Raw genomic sequence first — 19713 nt, 5'->3', positions numbered from 1 at the left:
GCCTGTGATTCCCCCACCTCTCTGTCTTCAAGGAGTTTCCAGGTCATGGTTGAGAAGGGACCAGCAGATTCCCTGAGTTGAGAAGCAGAGCTGAGAGTCTGGGGAGACCAAGGCAACTAAAGTTTGCAGAGCAGAGACCAGAAGAGGAGATTGAACCTCAGAGAGAGAACTCCAGAGACCGGCAGAGGGTCTCTGGAACATTCAGTGAATCAGTTCATGCAAGTGAGGCTGGGAATAGACCCACCCGATAGGATTAGATGGAGCAGTACCTAGCCTCACACAAGGCCAAGGGGGTGCCTGTTTCCACCAGCCAGACTAGAAAACCTCGTAGCTCTTGTGCGTTGTGTAGAGCATTCAGAAGGGTCTTACCTCAGTCGTGGGCAATAATGAGACTCATGCTGCCCAGCAGATCTTAAAAACACCTGAAAGGATCAAACTGTTTTCAACAAACAGATCAGAACAAAGCTCAAGAATATCTGTAGGAATGCAAAACTGTCTAGCACCCAAGAAGGTAAAATTTACAGTGTCCAGATCCAAAGATTTCCAGGCCAGCAAAGAGGCAGGAAAACATGAAACACAATAAGCTGAAAATCAATTAATCAACACCCTAAAATGGACACAGATGTGAGAACTGGCAGATGAGGATATTAAAACAGTTAATATAACTATATTTAAAAATCCAAATATTTCCAAGTATGTTCTGTGACCACATAGGATTAAATTAGAAATCAATAACAAAATGATCTCTGGAAAATCTCAAATATTTGAAAACTAAATAAAACAATTCAAAGAAAAATCAACAGGGAGATTAGAAAGCATTTTGAACCAAATGTAAATTTAAACACAACATAACACGTGAGTGATGCTAAAGCAGTACTTGGGAGAGAACTCATCACACCACATACTGTGTTAGAAAAGAAGAAAGGTCTTAATGAGAAACCTCACTTCCATCTTTAGAAATTAGAAAAAGAAGAGCAGATTTAAACCTAAAGTAAGCAGAAGAAAATGCATAATAAAGATCAGAGCAGAATTCGATGAAATAGAAAAGAATGAAGAAAAGTCAGTCAAACCAATAGCTTGTTCTTTGACAAGCCAATAAAGTTGATAAAAGTCTAGCCAGACTTATCAGAGAAGAAGAAATTGTCTTATCAGGGAAGACAATTTGCTGATACCAGGAAGGAGCGAGGTAACATCATTACAGATCCTACAGGTATTAAAAGGGAAATAAGATAATGTCATGAACAGCTTATGCAACAGACAAATTCTTTGAAAGACACAACTAGCAAAGCTCACTCAATAAGAAATAGATAACCTAAATAGCCACATATCCGTTAAAGAAACTCAATCTGAAGTCAAAAACCTTCCCCCACCCATACAAACAAAACAAAAACAAAATACTGCCACCAGGCCTGGATGACTTCACTGGTGAGTTCTACCAAACATATGACATTTACCAAATAGCACATCCAGAATTGTCTAGAAATTTCACTCAGTATTTTCTGAGGAGGAAAGATGACTTCTCACCTCATTGTACAAGGACAATATTATCCAATACCAAAACCAGACAAGGATATTACATGGAAAGAAAACTACAGACCAATAATCCAATGAACATAGATTCACAAAACCTCAATAGAAATTTAGCTCAAATTCAACAATATATAAGAAGGATAATATGTCATGAGCGAGTGGGATTTATCCCAACAATGCAAGGTTGGGTTCATATTTTAAAAACAGTTAATTCTCCATATTAGCAAACTAAAAAACAACAACAACAAAACAGATCATGATAGTCTCAGTAGACACATTAACAGAATTTGACAAAATTCACCATCCATCTCTGATAAAAACTTTCCATAAAGTAGGAAAAATATAAATTTTCTCAAATTATAAAGGGCATCAATGAAAAACTACAGCTAACATGTTAGTTAATGATGAGAGAGTGAATATTTTCCCCCAAGACCAGAAACAAAGCAAGAATGTCTGCTTTCGCTGCGTCTATTCAGCATTGTACTGGAGGTTCAAGCCATTGCAACCAGGCCAAAAAATAAGTAAATAAATAAGGAAAGAAGGAAGGTAGAGGGGAGGGAAGGAAGGAGGGAGGGAAAACGGGAGGGAGGAAAGTAGGGAAGGAAGGGAGGAGGCATGCTTCCCAATTGGAGAGAAAAAAATAAAACTGTTTGTTTACAGACCATAGGATGGTCTATGTTCGAAAACCCAATGGAATCTACAAAGCCGATTCTAAGTTTAGTGAGTCTGACAAAGTTACAGGATACAGCAGCATTAAAAATACGATTGTATTTTTAAGTATTAGTAGTGAAAAATCAAATTAGATTTTTTAAAAATATCATTTTCAGGTGCATCAAAAATATTAAATACTTAGGGATAAATTTGACCAAAGATGTACAAAACCACAAAACATTGCTGAGGGAATTGAAAGACCTAAATAAAGGAATGGTGACTATATCCTGTTTTGAAAACTCAATATTGTTAAGATGCCTATGCTCTCCAAATTGAACTATAAATTAAGTGTAATCCCAATCAATTTCCCTGTAGACTTTTTGTAGAAATTGACAAGCTGTTTCTGAAATTCATATAGAAATGCAAAGACCCAGAATAGCTAAAACTACTTTGAAAAAGAAGAACCAAGTTGGTCCTTATTTCAGTTGTTATAATGATGGCACAGTAATTAAGACAATGTGGTACTGACATCAAGATAGACAAACAGATCAATGGAACACAGTAGAGTCCAGAAATAGACCCGCAAATATAGACAACCGATTATTGGTGAAAGTACAGAGGGAATTCAGTGGAGAAAGGACAGTTTTTTTCAACAAATGAGACTGCAACCATTGGATATTCATATGCATAATAGTTAACTTTGATCTATACCTTATACTATGTAACTCAAAATTAATCATCTATCTAAATATGAAAGCTAAAACTATAAAACTTCTGGAAAAAAACTTAGGAGAAAATCTTTGTGACCTTGGCTTAGGCAAAACTTTCTTAGATTTGAAACCAAAAGCACAGTCCTTAAAAGGACAAATTGATAACTTGGATTTCATCAAAATTAAAACTTTCTGCTTTTCAAAAGAGCATACCCTTGGGGCTGGTCCAGTGGTGTAGCGGTTAAATTTGCACGCTCCGCTTCAGCAGCCTGGGGTTCACCGGCTCAGATCCTGGGTGCAGACATACACACCACTTGTCAAGCCATGCCCTGTCAGGCATCCCCCATATAAAATAGAGGAAGATTGGCTCAGATGTTAGCTCAGGGCCAGTCTTCCTCAGCAAAAAGAGGAGGATTGGTGGCAGATGTTAGCTCAGCGCTAATCTTCCTCAAAAAAAAAAAAAGCGTACTGTTAAAAGAATGGAAATACAAGCCATGTGCTCCAACTACATGCCGGCAAAGCATTTGTCTGATAAAGGACATGTCTTCAGAATTCATAAAGAACTCTCAACCTAATCAGAAGAAAACAAATCAATAAGTGGCAAAAGATTTGAGTAAACACTACATCAAAGAAGACGTACAGATGCAAATAAGCACATGAAAAGATGCTCCACATCTTTGGTCATTATGGAAAAGCGAATTAAAATCACAATGAGATACCACTACATACCTGCCAAAATGGCTAAAATTTTATTTAAAAATGACAGTACAGAGTGTTGACAAGATGTGGCACAACGGGAACTCTCAAAATCTGTTAGTGGGAATGTAAAATGGTACAACCACTTTGAAAAACAGTTGGGCACATTCCTAAGCAGTTAAACCTACAACTGCCATACAGTCCAGCCATTCCACTCCTAGATATTTACCCAAGAGAAATGGAAACATCTGTGAGTACAGACTTCTTCACAGCAGTTTTATCTGCAATTGCCCAAACTGGAAACAGCCCAGTGTCCATCAACAGAAGAATGAACAGACAAATTGCAGTACATCCATACAGTGAATTACTGCTCAGCAATAAGGAGAACGTTGATGCACACAGCATCATAGGTGAATTTCAAAATAATTATGCTGAGTGAAAGAAGCCAGACCAAAAAAAGTACATCATGTATTGTTCCAGTTATATGAAACACCAGAAAATGCAAACTATTCAATATTCAATAGTGATAAGATATCAGTGGTTGTCTCGGGATGGGGGAGGGGAGGGATTAAGAGGGGCATAAGGGGGCTGGCCCCGTGGCCGAGTGGTTAAGTTCGCGCGCTCCGCTGCAGGCAGCCCAGTGTTTCGTTGGTTCGAATCCTGGGCACGGACATGGCACTGCTCATCAGACCACGCTGAGGCAGCGTCCCACATGCCACAACTAGAAGAACCCACAACGAAGAATATACAACTATGTACCCGGGGGGCTTTGGGGAGAAAAAGGAAATAATAAAATCTTTAAAAAAAAAAAAAAGGCGGGGCATAAGGACTCTTTTAGGTATGGTAGATATGTTCATTATCATGATTCTAGTGGTAGTTTGATGGGTATATGCATATTTCAAAACATCATATATTACACTTTAATTGTATGTAATTTATTTCATGTCAATTAAGCTATTAAAACAAAAACAGTAAATATACATTATTTAAGAATCCCTTCCCCTCCCGACTGCCCCAACCCCCACAACTACTTAACTCTTCTTTCACAGCAGCCTTCTAGATATGCTGCCCGTTCCTGCTGCTCCATTCCCTCACCATTTGCACTCCCACCCACCTCCTTGCACCCCTCCCCGGGACTGGTCTTGCCAAGGTCAACAGTGCTGCTAGGTCCTGGACACTTCTTTAGCCTACAGATTTCCAAAGGTCAGGACATGGGATAAATGTGTTATTAACAGTATATGCTAGTTGCATTTTTAAATAACAGCCTCCATGTGCTTTTCTTGCCTGTTTCTTGACTTCTTGGACATTCTGCAATGAACTTGTGCTTTTTCAGATTCACAGTTAAAACCATTGTTTTGAAATTAGAGGTGCCTCACCTCTAAAGGTATCTAGAGTTAGAAGAAAAGCACACTGAGCCACTTATTGAAAATGTAACTAACATACTCTTTAAAAATAAGTTCAGCTATGTTTCCCACCTTTGGGGCCCTTCTGGATCTCTTAGCAGGGTTGGCAGCTGCTGTGTGCGCTCTCCTCCTCCGGACACTCTTTCTCCCTCCCTCTCCCTGATTTTCTTCTGTGCCTGAGCCACATGTTCTGAATCTTCCTCTGTCCAAGCCTGCACTGCGGCCCCTGGAGTTAGTCCTACAACCTCTTCTCTTCCACATCTGGTCACTCTCCCCGGCAGACCCTTCACCATCCAAACACTGATGCCCCCATTTCTGTCTCCCTCCCAGACCTGTCCTGTGCTTCTAACTCATGTCTTCAGTTCCCCCCGCCCTTGATATTCATAGTGTGTGTTGCACAGGCTCAAATCAGTAGGTTCAGAACTGAGTAATCTCCCTCAGCCCCCAGACTCCACTTCTTGGCCTGTGTTTCCTTTCTCAGCTGGGTGTGGAGGCACCTGAAGCCAAGGGAAGCTGATGGAGCTGGGAGGTTAGGGGGCAGGTGTGCTTGTCAAGACAAAACATGTTGAGCCGTGCTGGTCAGTGGTCTGGGGCCATGTTCTCTACTCGGATGGGCCCAGTGGAGATTGCTATTTACTAGTATTTGATCTGGAGCAAGTTACCCTCTCTAAACCCCAGCTTTCTCATCTTTGTATTGGAGGCAATACCCACAGTAATAATAATGGCAATAATGCATCACCTATTTGGTGGAGCAGAAGTTTGCATGAGGGGAGACTTGTGTGATGCTTGAAATGGTGCCTCACATGGAGGAAGCACATTGGAAAGATTCTAGGTGGGGGTGGTTGTTAATGTTAAAGGAAATCTGCTTGTGTCTTGGATATTCGCTTTGATAACACAGCAAAAGAGTGGGACAGGGTGCCCACGTTACAGCACAGTTCAATTTAGCATGTGTTGAGCTCAGTAAAACAACAGTGAGAAATCAGTGTTCCTTTCACGTGGTTTCACATGAGTCTGTCGCTTTTCTTAAAAATACCGTTAACCTTTGCCTTTAGAGGCACTGAAGTATTTCCTTCAAAATTCTACTAATCCTATTTTTTGCAGTTGGGATTTCACAGAAAGGTGCAGGGCTGAACTGAGAGTGGAAGTTTGAGCTTTCACATCAAAAGGAATAGGACTGGGTTTGCATTCGCTCATTCGCGCAACAAACGCTTACTCGGACAACACTCAGTAAGCTCTGCCCCGGGGATGTGTGCTGGGTCTGTCCTGGTTCCTGCCTCAAGAGCCCCCCCTCCAGCAGTGAGAGAGACAAACCTGTTGGGACTCTGTAGCAGGCTGGGGTAACCGACAGCATGGGGGGTGATTAGACCGGACCCGCCAAGGACGGGGAGCAGGAGAGCCTTTCCCCGAGGTGGTATGAATGCTTGCTCTTGAAGAAGGGGGCGTAGTTTCCCAGCACGGAAGGAGCATCCGCGATAGGGAAACAACATAGGCCGAGACGGGCCAGCAGAAGAAAGACCCCAGCAGATTCAGAGAAACCACGAGGGAGTTCAGGGACGGCTTGGGCCTGGGGCAGCTGACGGCGCTGGGAGAAGTGCAGGGACCTGCGGATGTATCACAGACCCACCCCACAATGTTTTCATGCGATCTTTCCTGACTGCAGTAGCACGGCATTCAAAGTGTTGAAGCATATTTGTGTTTTAGAAAGTTGTCTCCTTGGGGCTATAAGTAGAATGGGTACCAATGTAAAATCTCGTTGTGTTGCAAGAGTAATATTGCAAGGATGGTTTCGCACCCAGACATCTGCACTGTGGCTTCTCAGTGTACCCTGAGCAACTATGGTTCTTTCTTCACTGCAGGTGCCGTTGCTTGTGTGAATCATCCATGAGATCAGATCGTGGCAGAAACCCACCAGTGACACATCCATACATCACCACTCAAGGACACCATGTGGCAGGGGGCATCAGGATTTGGTGTACTTTCTCGTCTACAGGCCAAAACTTTGCACAGTTGGTTTTCAGCCCTGTATAATGGTGCAAAGGGAGGGGGAAATGCTGCTTTGCTGCATGGCTTGTGTGCCAAGGAATTGTATTTGCCTCTGAATATTTAAAGTTGCCAATAAACTATTCTTGTTGGCAGGTTAATGGGAATGTAAGCACTGGAGCCCAACGCTACGCTTAATTATTCTGACGGGCAAAGTGGAAAGAATCACGCCTTCGACAAATTTTGGGCTTCTGAGATTTTTACCACATATAGATGGTTAAAACCATTTGGTTTTTAAAATTTTTTGAATTGCAGGAAAAATATATAAATCAATGGAAACAATCTGAATGTAGTAGTCTACATGATGCTCTGTGTTTTAATAGTAAGAAAAAAGATGCAGGAGGCTTTTTCAAATGTGACTTTGTTGAGTAATGAAACCATTGGAGTTTTATGCCTCACAAATTTGGGGTTAAAACCTCCTGGAGGGTAGCAGACCATGATCTGACCAAGTAAGCTTTTAAAAATCAACTATTATCACGCAGAATAACAATCATACATGATGTGTGAACAGGGCATTTCTGAGTTGTCCGAAAGGTGGCGGTGGCTGAGATCAGAATGACATGGGAGTAGGCAATCAGTGCCCCACTTGGACAGCTGTCCCCAGTGGGCTGTGAAGTAGAATGGGCCTCCCCCAGGAGGGCTGTGTAAGGAGCCCAGTGACTTTTTTGGAGCTCCTGCATGGGGCCAGGAGTGGGGATGTTCAGAGTCTACATGTGGCCAAGATCAGATCAAAATTGTGTGAACATTTCACGATTTGGGTTCAGTCTTGTTGTTTTTGCCCAACAGATCATGGCTCCCCTTGTAACAGGTTGCAGTCTCTCACAGCACACAGTTTTCAGCCACAAATATTGATAGTGAAGTTTAACTACGGCATTAATTTTTCACATCCATCTCTAAAATGTTCTGTTATATTGAAAAAAGCTCTCTAAGAGATTAGTAGAAATTAAGAGGACTTCATGAAATAAAATCTCTATCTTAATGACACAACAGATATGATGAGATCGTTTTAATGTCTCACAGCTCTTTCAGACCCAGGTGTCAGGTGGAATTGAACCTTAGCTCCATGTTTTCTGGTGAAGGTCACTCCCCTTCCTGGTGCGACAAGAGCATCCAGCCAATTGCTTTTAAACCACATTATCTCTACGATTTGTCTTTGAGTGCCACAAATAAAAGAAAATGAAACTGTAGCCATGGTGTGAATCTCATGACTTTGTACCACAGTCTATTTGCATCTCCTAACCCCAAAATAGAAAGGGGAGGTTCATTGATTCCACCAGAAGGTATTTGGGGCTGCCTGCTGCATTCCTCTTGGCACTGGGTTACTGCAGATAAGCAAACAGACAGGAGCCCCTGCCCATGTGGAATTTACATTACACTGGAGGAGACAGACCATAAACAAAGTAAGCAGCCAGAATGGTGAGTGTATTTTCTTCTTCTTCTTCTTCTCCCCAAAGCCCCCCAGTACATAGTTGTATATTCTAGTTGTGAATGCCTCTGGTTGTGCTATGTGGGACACCACCTCAGCATGGCCTGATGAGCAGTGCCATGTCCACGCCCAGGATCTGAATTGGTGAAACCCTGGACTGCCGAAGCAGAGCACGTGAACTTAACCACTCGGACATGGGGCGGGCCCCCTGGTGAGTGTATTCTGATGCTGATAAGTGCTTAGGAGAAAAATCAGGAAAAAGAATGAAGAGTAAATAGGGTAATGAAGAAAAGCATCTTGATACAGTGACATTTGAGTAAAAACCTGAAAGAAATGAGAGAGCAAAGCATGGGTGGACAGATAACTGACCAAGAGAAGAGCAAGTGCCAGGGCCCTGGGGCAGGTTTGCCTGGAGGGTTGGAGGAACAAGGAGGAGGCTCTTGCAGAGGAATGAGTCGTCCTGCAAAAATGTATAGTTTCCCCAGTCTGTGGCCCGCTGTCTTCACACACAACTTGGTTCCCCTATTTCCCAGAGCAGCCCTGCTTCCCAGCCAGACCAAGAGAGCAGCAGATGTGAGGGGCCCTGAAGTGAGCCTCAAGGATGAGAAAGGTTGTCCAGTTGAGTGCACCTCCTCCCCTGGTTCCTTTACCTCAGAAGGGAAGCGATAAACTTTATACTAAATTTATTCCTTGTTGACATTCCATTAAGTTCTACATCTCAGGCCATGCTGAAGCCTTGGGTTAGGGTGTGGAATGGGGACTAATGCAGCCTGCTGGGTCTGGCTTTACTCCTTTTTGCAGTGTTTTCACAGATGTCCTTGGTTGTTCTCAGGAAACCTGAGTGGTCGTGAGGCACCATTTTCCAGAGGAGGAAACTGAAGTCCAAGAAGATTAAGCAACGATGAGTCACTGTAGTCACGTTATTCTCATTCTGAAAACAACCCTTCTATGCTCCCTGTTCCTACAGAATCAAATCTAAACTCCTTAGCCTATTAGATTCTCAGTGGCCTATGTCCCCCCCAACCAGTTCCCATATCTATATGGAATGCACCCCCAGAGCACATGGCTCTCTCCTTATTCTTCACGCATTTCCTCTGCCAGAAATGCACGGCATCCACCTCTACCCACCCCACCAACTGGAACATCCGCCCCCTCCTCAAGACTGCTCCTGCACGTGCGTCCTTGTGGTGAAGCCGCCCTCACTGCTCCCGTGAAAGCTCACTTCTCTCTGCTCCTCCTCACAGACGTCACTCCTCAGCTCAGCCTCGCTGACCACAGCGAGTGGCCTGAGAGCAGGAAGCAGACCTAAACGGACTTTCTGGTCCCAGAACACAGTGCCCTGTGTGCCCAGCAGAAGGTCTGGTTTACACCTATTATCCCAGTGTACTTATTAATGCTGTCCCCTCTTTCTCCCAACATGTCCCAGTTTAGATAATAAATTCCATGATCTCCCTTATCATCAGGTCCAGATGAGGTATTCAGCAAGTGCTCAGTGAAAGGAGGAGTGTCATGGGAAGCTGGATTGGAGCCCCGGTTTCCCATGTCCAGTCTGGGATTTTTCACATCCTCTCTCCACCTCCATATTACACATTACACCCAGAAGTGAGCCCCTGTAGATCCTTCCAGGCATCCCCCAGGCTGGTGTCCAGAGTGAATGCTGTCAAGAGTCTTCCTGGATTGGGCTGGCCTGGTGGCGCAGTGGTTAAGTACGCACGTTCTGCTTCGGCGGCCCAGGGTTCGCTGGTTCAGATCCTGGGTGCGGACATGGCACTGCTTGGCAAGCCATGCTGTGGTAGGTGTCCCACATATAAAGTAGAGGAAGATGGGCACGGATGTTACTCGGGGCCAGTCTTCCTCAGCAGAAAGAGGAGGATTGGCGGCAGATGTTAGCTCAGGGCTAATCTTCCTCAAAAAAAGAAAAAAGGAATTTTCCTGGATGAATGTAGCTCCTGAAACCTGCCTATTGCCCTAAACCATGAACTCTTTCATAACTGGTGCCTCACCCTAGAGGGGTAGGTCTGCCTGATGCCCACCTAACAGTCTCACGTTGCCTCTTCACCATTGGCATCCACAGTGTCCTGCTCTGGGCATCTCTACATAATCTCAGACTCGCCTCTGGACTGACAGCACCCACATCTATAGCCCTGGGGAGCTTTCACCTCAGCGCCTGAGCCAAAACTTCAGCTACCTGCAACATCTCTCACTGGGGAATCCTGCCCACTTGCCGTGTCCAACCACAACCTAGCCTGTTGTGTCCCCCGCTCACCTGCCTGTGCCTTCTGGGGCAGCCCACTCTTTGGTCCTCCAGTCACAGAGACAAGTGAAACCACTCACCTATCTCCAAATTCTTTCTCTTTTCACCTCCCGCAGCCATCAGATGTTTCACCTGTCGCTTCTCCTTCTGTGGCATCTCTTAGCACCTTGTAATTATTCTAGCTTCTGAAAAGCTTAGCCTCTTACCTTTTGTCTTAGTCAACTCAGGCTGCGTAACAGAATACCACAGCTGGTGGCTTGAACCACGCTCTGTACTTCTCAGTTCTGCAGGCTCAGAGTCAAAGATCAGGGTGCTAGCAGATTTGGTGTCTGGTGAGAGGCCACTCCTTGTTCATACATAGCCATCGCCTCACTGTGTCCTCACATGGCAGGGAGAGAAATCATCTCTCTCCTTTCTCTGCTTATGAGAACACTAATCCCGTTATCAGGGCTCCACCCCCATGACCTAATTACCCAACAGCCTGCCTACCTCCCAAAGGCCCCGCCTCCCAGTGCCATCACACTGGAGGTTAGGGCTCCAACATAGGAATTCTAGGGGGCACAACATTCAGTCAATAGCACCTTTTAGCATCTTCCTTACGGTGACCCCAGAGTTAATCTTTCTGGGGAGCCTTTCTGGACCATGAGCTCCAGGATGGTGGGTTCAACTCAGTGGGGGATCAGTGAGGACCCATGGACTAGGCCAGGTTTTAATTAGATCTTCATCATTCTGACTCCTGTGTCTATTGCTCACTTAGTTTGGAACCTCAGAGGAATGAGAGTGTGTGTAGTTATCACATCCATTACAAAAACAAAGCAAAACGAAAGAAAAAAAGAACTGAGAAAAAAATCCCATGACCAAACCCTCCTCCTGCATTCAGGAGTCGCTGGCTCACCACATAGGTGAAAAGGAAGCGGAGGGGGTAAGGGAATTGTACCTGAGTCTCCAGGGTCAGGGCCCACATCAGCTCCATTCTTAAGAGGGGCCCCAACCATGAGCTCCAACTGTCAGTGCACAGGGACACTAGCGGAGGGGCCCAGTGGAGTTCAGATATCTGACCAATTAACAATGCTTCCTCCTTGGGTGGAGGTATGTGAGGGCCAGGAGTGGGAGGAGAGAGGAGAGATCAAGGAGGGAGCAGCATCTGGAAATTTCCAGAAGTTGTGAACATGCAGCAGGGCCATGCATGCTCGAGAGGAGACCCAGGGGGATTCTACACTGGGTTATTTCCACCACAGAGACAGTCCCAGGATTGACGCTGCTGCCTCTCAGTCCTGTGTGTTTTGCTGAAAATGCAAACGTGTTCAAAGCTGAAGGATCAAGACACAAATAAATGGGCACCTGCTCATGAGGAGTTTGCCCAGGTTCCCAGCTGGGCACAAGTTAGGTAAGGGCAGGGGTGACAGGTTGTCCAAAGCTGACTGGAGCCCAGTCTCTGCAGATAGAAGACAACCCCTGGGCAGTGCTGGGTTCTCAGATCCTGCACCCTTCAGTGTGGATGCAGAGACCTGGAGGAGCATCATTCCCCACCCTTCTCCTGAGCCCAGGCTCCCCGGGTCTCCCAGGCAGTCCATGGTGTCTGGCCCCTCCCGCCCCCAGGAACTCTTCCTCTGACTTTTGGGTGTCGCCACACCCTCCCTCAGGCAGCACCACAGACTGTGGTAGGGCCCACCCTGATGGAGGGACCCACCCAGAAAGGCACAGAGCTTGGCCAAGGCAAAATTATGCCCTTCCACTTCCAGTTAGCACCCTTCCACTCACCTTGACCTGCTCAAAACCCCCCACAACATGGCTGCTGCTACCACTCAGCTTTACCACCCCGCCTTCCCCACACTCCAAAGACACTGAACTGCTTGTACCTCCCCAAGCATACCTCATGGGGCCACTCTTCCATGCTCAGCACTAGAACACCTATTCATCCTCCAAAACCCAGCCATCTCATGGAAACCTTCCATAACCACTTCACAACCCTGCAGAGAGAGGCAATCCCTGTCCTGATCTTGCACCAACGCTGCTTGTTGCTCTGGTCCCTTCATACTGTGTGGAATCCATCAGCCTCTGTGATGGGGGCCTGCGTCATGCTCACTTGGGGTCTGTAGGCCTGGGAACGCAATACTAGTGCCATAAGAATTGATTGAATTGAACTGGATCTGCTTCAACATGACCCATGGCAAATTCCGATTGAGCAGAGAGTGCAGGGCCCGGCAGGATAGGAGCTGAGGAGTTGGTAGACTTGTGGCACCTGGGAGAGAGCAGAGAGATGGCCTTGGGCTGTCGGAACTCAGCAGAAGAGCCCAAGGTGCTGGGAAAGCAATACCCAGGGTTCCAGTAGGCTGAGAGGGGTCCCAAAGGAGCTACAAGGAGGGCCTCAAGTCAAACGTTCCCACCCCTGGTTCTGGCCTGCATCCTCGAGAGGGGTCCCTGGAATTGTCCACTGCATCCTTATTGAGAGCCCAGGATCACTTTTCCCCATCTTCCTGGCCATGTCACATCCCCGCAGCAGAGAGATGGCAGTTCTGACTCCATTATGTATACTTAGAGCAGCACCCTACTTACTAATAAGTCCGTCTTTAAGAGCAGTTCACCAGCAGCGCTGGCTGGGTAATCACACGGCTGCCCCCACCGCCTCCACGTGGGAGCCCAGGATAGCAGGGAGCCCAAGGCCATGGGCTCACCTTCTGAGCAAAGTCTGGGAGAAGCCTGCATTTCTGGATCTGCTCTGCCTCCCTGTGCCCTCCCTCCCCACCCTGCTCAGCCTTGAGGCAGTGAAACAGATCATCCCAGTTAGAAAATTCCAGAAGGATCTACAAATGCCCAACCGTGAGGAGGAAGGGAGCTCTCCTAGGAGGTAGCCCAGAGTAACTGGAAAGTCACCAGAGTAAAGGGATGGCCAATGCAGGTCTGCAGTCAGAAGGCACAGCTGTCCAGCCCAGGCCTGAGGGGCAGGAGACAAGCATGGAGTGGAATCTGGGAGAAGCAGGAGTCGGCTGAGGTGGGGCCAGAACAAGGGACAGACGAGCAGCTCAGAAGCAAGGCTGTGTGAACTGTGAGGACGCTATCCACTGTACCCTGGAGTGTCACCACCATCTCCTCCTGCCAGGACCTCTGGGGACACATTACAGCAGGACAATTACAAATGAACAAGAAAGGCTGTGGCCTGACAGTCGGATTGGAGTTCTGGTCCAAGAGAGTGTGTCCTCAGCACATGAGCCCCCTCAGAAAACTCGAGCCCCCACACTGCAAAGCGGTCGTAATAACACTTACCATCCAAAATCTTCTCAGGGCTGGGCGAGACTGTGAACGTGAGAGCAAGCAAAACAGTGCTGAAAGCCGAGTGGCTGGTCGGTGAGTGCTTGTTTTTACAGAGTGACGAGAGCAGTGGATTCTAAGGTTCCTTGGGGCCCACACGGCATCCTCGTCCACACAAGGACAAAGGGGCAGCTGGCAGAGACCACTCCTTTCTTCTCTGATGCAGTGGCTTTGTGGTTATTCTCTTCCTTTCTTCAAACCAGAGCCACATGAGCAGTCAACCTCAGCAGGCCAAGAAACCTGGGGTTTCCTAAAAATTTGGAGGAAGCAACCAAGCAGAGTTCACAAACATTCCCTCTCAAATGTCAGGCTCTGGGCCTGGTGCTGGTGTGGTCTCATAAAATCTGCTTTCCCCCTCTTACAGCTGAGCAGTGATGCCCCAGAGACATCTGGTGACTTGCCCATGGTTACGTGGCTAATGTGGGCAAAGTTGGGTTCACCCTCACATTGGTGAACCTCCAAACCTGGCTCTCCACTCATCGTGCCTCAGCAAATGATACAGGCAAGAAGGAAGTGTTCCTGTTTCAGGAGACTGAGGCATGAAGTTTTATTTTTTTGTTTTTTCGTTTTTTTGGTTTTTTTTGAGGAAGATTAGCCCTGAGCTAACTACTGCCAATCCTCCTCTTTTTGCTGAGGAAGATTGGCCCTGGGCTAACATCCATACCCATCTTCCTCTACTTTATATGTGGGACACCTACCACAGCATGGCTTTTTGCCAAGTGGTGCCATGTCCGCACCCGGGATCCGAACTAGTGAACACTGGACAGAACGTGCACACTTAACCGCTGTACCACCGGGCCGGCCCCGGCATGAAGTATTTTTACTGTTGTCCTAGAAAAAAATGTCCATCTCCTTCTCATTCCCTGGATCCACCTCTGGGAAAGGCTCCTGTCTGTAGACAGGCATCCCCCTCACAATCTTCAGTGGCCAGCAGTGGGACTGTGTGCAAGGCAGGTCTGCGTAGGGAGACAGGGCTTCTGCTGCTGGAATTCTGGAGCCGAGGACCTCACTTAAGGACACAGTTACAGCCCCTGTCCTGTGACCTAGTGTCACATCAGTGTCCAGCAAGGACAGCTTGGGTCCTGTGGGTGATCTCATCATTCCTGCTTCTTTGGTAAGACTTGTGAACAACAGGGCCTCACTGCTAAGAAATAGGACTTAGAGAACCAGAAACAACAGATGCAATTTCCTGGTGAGCAATCGAGTGACCTAATCTAGACATTTCCTGGCACGAAGGACCAGCGCTACAAGAGTTTGCACAGAATCCTCACTGGGAAGGCAGGATGGGAACCCAACTGGAAAAGGCGACCTCCAGGAGCTCCTGGGCTCCACGTGACCCACCAGTGCTGGGGCTCCCCATGTCAGGGGATTCTGGCTCTGCTGCCCTGAAATCTTGACTCTGAGTCATCTGCCACCCGAGCCCTCTCTGATGGAAAGTCTCTGGAGTGAAAATGAGAAGAAAGGGGAGGCCTGATGAGGGGCGAGAGGAGCCAGTATGCCTGGCTTGTTCCCAGTAGAAGTTCAGCTGTAAGACAGGACATTATGAAGTGGTTAGAGCTGCTAGGGCAAAATTTGTCATATTCCTTTTATAGATGAGGAAACTGAAACTCAGAAAATGGGCCTTGCCGAGAGGACACAGCTGGCAGGGTCTGAGTGAGAGTAGAGCGTGCGTGCTCCAGGACCAGGGCCCTCCCCTGCTGCTCTCAGGGTCCCCTGGGCCAAGAGACAGCAGGACCTGGTGTGGGGGCCCCGAAAGAATGCAGCAGTTGGCTCCTGCGTGAGTTCCCCACCAGACACCACACCTGGAACATCTCCCTCCAACACAGACTTCCCCGACCGCTGGCTCTTGGGGTGAATATGGTGCATGTTCCCGGACTGGGAGGGTTTATTTTCTCTTCTCCACTTCCTCGCTTTTACCAGATTTTCCTTATTAAGCAAGTACTAATTTGGTCATCTACCAAAGCAGGCATGGGCAGTTGCTGTGTGTGACTAGAGGAGGACATGGCTCTTAGTTGAGTAATTCCTGGTTCCCATGATCTTGACAGTTTCCCAGTTCTGACACTGGACTCCAGTTTGGCTCCCAAACCCCTGAGCATCTCCCAGTGACTGCCCAACAGCAGCTATCAGCCCATGGCCTCTGTTTTCTGTGGGTCCTGCCTGAGGAGGGTGACCTTTCTGGCATGCTCTATCCCATCAGAACGGCTGTTTCCACTTTGGAGAACCACTGTGCAGTGTGCTAACAGCGGGCACTCCACACCTGCCTGCTGAATCCATGAGGACAGCCCTTGCTGCCCTCGGAGCAGCTCTCTGAATTAAACATCTTGACATTTGGCCTGACCTCTTAGACAATGCTCTACTTTCCGATTCAGTCCACATGACAGGGACTGGCAAGAGGCATGTTACAGACTCTGGAGTCAGAAAGACCCAGACATGAATCCTGGCCATGTGGCATGTCCCCAGGCCACATGATGGGGACAAGTGATTTAGCCTGAGTTTCCTCACCTCCAACACTGGCAAAAGAGCGGTAATGACATCATAAGGTTGTGAGAGCAAAAGAGGACAAATGGGCACGCTTAGCATGGATCCTGGCACATAGAAAGCCCTCAGTAAAAGCTAACTAATATAGTCATGATGCTAACCATTATTCGTAAGGAAGCTCGAGTATTTGATTCATGCTGTTTGGCACTGAGGTGAGAGCACTGGTCTGAAAAGACAAGAGCTCTGAGTTCTAGTCTGAGCTGTGCCAGAAATGACTGAGGTGGCCGGCCGGTCACCCCTCCTCTGTGAGCTTGCTTCAGTCTCTGTTTGTAAAGTGTAGGACTTGGAGTACGTGGTTCCTAAGCACTGAGTATTCTGGAATTGTGTTCTTCATGCAGAGAGACCTCTGATGCTTGTGTCAGCTAAAGTCTCAGGAAACAAAAGACCCACTCAGATGAGTGACTTGAAGAAAATGTAATGCACGGGTTATTTACTAAAGTAAGGGCAGAGTTTAAGGAAAGTAAGAAACTCAGAGCCAGCCAAGGGGAGGGTCCTAACCACTCCCCAGTCTGGAAGGACAAGGGGAGAAGCAGTTACCACAAGCTGGCAAGGGTTCTAGATGTAGCTGAAGGTTGCTGGACAGGAGATGTGACCTGGGAGAGAGAAACACAGCTACTTCCAAATCATGGTCTGGCAGAGATAATAAATACCCCCAAATGTTCTCTTCTGCCCTCTGATCCCTTCCAACTCTTCCTGTTGTCCAAACCCAACCAGAAATCATGGAGCAAGGGAACCTATTGATGTAATCCATAGTGGTCAGCCTCCCAGGGTACAGAGCAAGGTGGGAAAGTTAGAAAGAAATTCTGGAAGGGCAAATGGAATATCCCTCCCAATGCCTAATGAGGAAAAGGCAGAGAAAACAAAATCTCAACACATCATCGTAACGATGATGCTCTAAAGTTCAGAAGATGGCTTTGAATGAACACCACCAGTGAATATTTGAATTCACTTTGAATTTGTAATTCCTCCAAGTGCAACAGGGTTTAATCTTTCTCTGCACCAATGGGAGGTTTGCAGTTTTCTTTTTCCGCTTACGTTATTATGACAGAGGAAATGCACCTCCACTTCTCTCATTTACCAAAAGTTACAGTAATCAGTCATTCATTTCCCTTCCTAAATAATGTATGTGGCCAAGAAGTCCAAAGCTGCCCCATGTTTACCTTGCAATTAATATGCTTGTCTGAATGTAAGGATAAAAAGGCAAAGTCTCATATTTTAATCATTATGCTTCAGCAAGCTACTTTATTCCTCTCTCTTAAGGGCCTGAAATGAGCCAACTCCAAGGAGTTGTTAAAAAAATGTTTAAGAAATTAGACAATATTGATGAATTACAGATTTATTACTAAGAGTAGTGATTCACTAGTAATGTGGAATTTCCAGGAACCTGAATGGGACAGGCTGGAAGGCGCCAGCCATACGAATTAGGCACCAACAATTTCCAATTAGTAATTGCATGGCCCTGTTACAAATAAATCGGCTTTGGAACTCTTAGGAGGTTTGGAGAATGAAGGGAGGAGAGAACCGATCTTGAGCAAAACCAGACACAAATAGGCATGCATAGGACTGTACCCTTCTCGCTCCTGAAGTTCAACAACAACTGAAGGCCCTCATGTGCCAGGCACTGGGCTACGTGCTGGAGAACCAGCAATGTCAGAGCCACAGTTTCTCATAAGGAGCTCAGCCTTGCGGAGAGGGGAAGACAAGTGGAGGGCTATATTATGATACATGCAAAGAGTGCTATGCACACCTAGAATAGAGATTCCAAACCCCAGCTAGGGATGCCAAGAAAGCTTCCTGGTAGAGGTGACATCTGAGTTGACAACCAAAGAATGAGAAAGAGGTTGCTAGTGATTCTAGACAGAGAGAAAGTGTGCAGTAAAGCCAGAATGAAAGAGAGAAAGGTGGACATTTTCAGGAAACGGGGCTTCAGAGGAAAACAACTGCGTGCTTTGGAGCTTTCTAAGCCACAAGCGTGTACTTTATCCTGAAGTCCACGTGACATCGCTAAAGGGTCTTTGAGTAACAAGACTACTTGACAAACATGACTGGCAACAGAATGGTTGATGGTTTGGAGAGGAGCAAGAGTGGAGGAATTAAAACCCCTTAGGAAGTGAGCACCAGCTCAAGGAAAGACAAGAATTGGCCATGTGCCTGGGGGAAGCTAAGAGAGTTTTCCTGGACACCCACAAGATTGAGCTCATGCAGAGTTCTGGAAAGTGTCAGAGACTGAAAATTGGCGCAAACTCAAAAAGATATCCCATACATGACCAACAGAGAAATCAAGCATCAGTAACCACAGGTGTGGTAAGGAAAATATGTGAAACTGAGGACCCACAAGATTTCCCAACATTCATGTGAAATGAACACAATTAGCACGATGTCAGTTACGTTATGCTTTCTATTTATTGCAGGTTTTTTTATTGCAACTATGATGAGAGCTTTTTCCGCATTCCTAATTTTCCAAAGATAATGAAGGATGGGCAGTAGGTAGTACAACTACCTGTGTTACCTTCTCCCACACACCACCCATCACGTGAGCCCAAGAGCCACTCTCTCCCTCATCCCCACAGACAATCCATCATGAAAATGCCCTATTTTTTTTTCATAAAACCGAGAATGACTTCATTCTGTTCATTTTTCTCCTGTTCTACTGCCAAGTCTCTAAATATCCACATGCAATTGTGTTTATTTCTGGATTTCGTCTTGTGTTTTATTGTCTATCCATGCGTAAATAACACAATTTTAGTCATAGAAGCTTACTAATTATTATTGTATTTTAATATCTGGAGGGGCTAGCCCTTCAAAACTGCCCTTCATTTTCGGAATTTACTGGCTAGTCTTGATCACTTGTTCTTCCAAATCAATTCTAATATCAACTTGATTAATTTCAGAAAAAAATAGCATTTTTATTGAGCTATCAATGAAATTATAAACTAAATGTGAGAAACTAGATATGATATACATACAAGAAGAGATATATATATATGCACACAAATATCTATTTGTCCCAGTCTGTTTTTCTTTTATTAGTTTTCCTCATATAGGTTTTGCACATTTTTTGCCAGTTTTATTCTTAGATATTTTACTAAATTTTCGCTGTTGTAATTACATATATTTATTATTTCATCTTATCTGCTAAGAGAATGTGTATATGAA

At 46.0% G+C, this 19713-nt stretch overlaps 1 protein-coding gene across 16 annotated transcripts in view; it reads left to right on the top strand.

Annotated features, from left to right (window-relative positions):
• Positions 1-8217, top strand: part of COBL (cordon-bleu WH2 repeat protein) — a 277967-nt gene extending 269750 nt beyond the window's left edge. For all 16 annotated transcript variants that reach the window (XR_011539005.1, XR_011539006.1, XM_070615616.1 and 13 more), the window contains one exon: positions 6847-8217. Coding sequence is in view for 14 of the 16 variants with exons in the window: in XM_070615616.1 (XP_070471717.1) it covers positions 6847-6864 (18 nt within the window). In the remaining 2 variants the exon portion in view is untranslated. The remainder of the gene's footprint in view (positions 1-6846) is intronic.
• Positions 8218-19713: the final 11496 nt, after the last annotated feature.

This window comes from Equus przewalskii, chromosome 4, assembly GCF_037783145.1.
Source record: "Equus przewalskii isolate Varuska chromosome 4, EquPr2, whole genome shotgun sequence".
Taxonomy (NCBI): domain Eukaryota; kingdom Metazoa; phylum Chordata; class Mammalia; order Perissodactyla; family Equidae; genus Equus; species Equus przewalskii.
The sequence above is the reverse complement of the archived record's forward strand: the minus strand, read 5'-3'. Positions and strand labels throughout refer to the sequence as shown.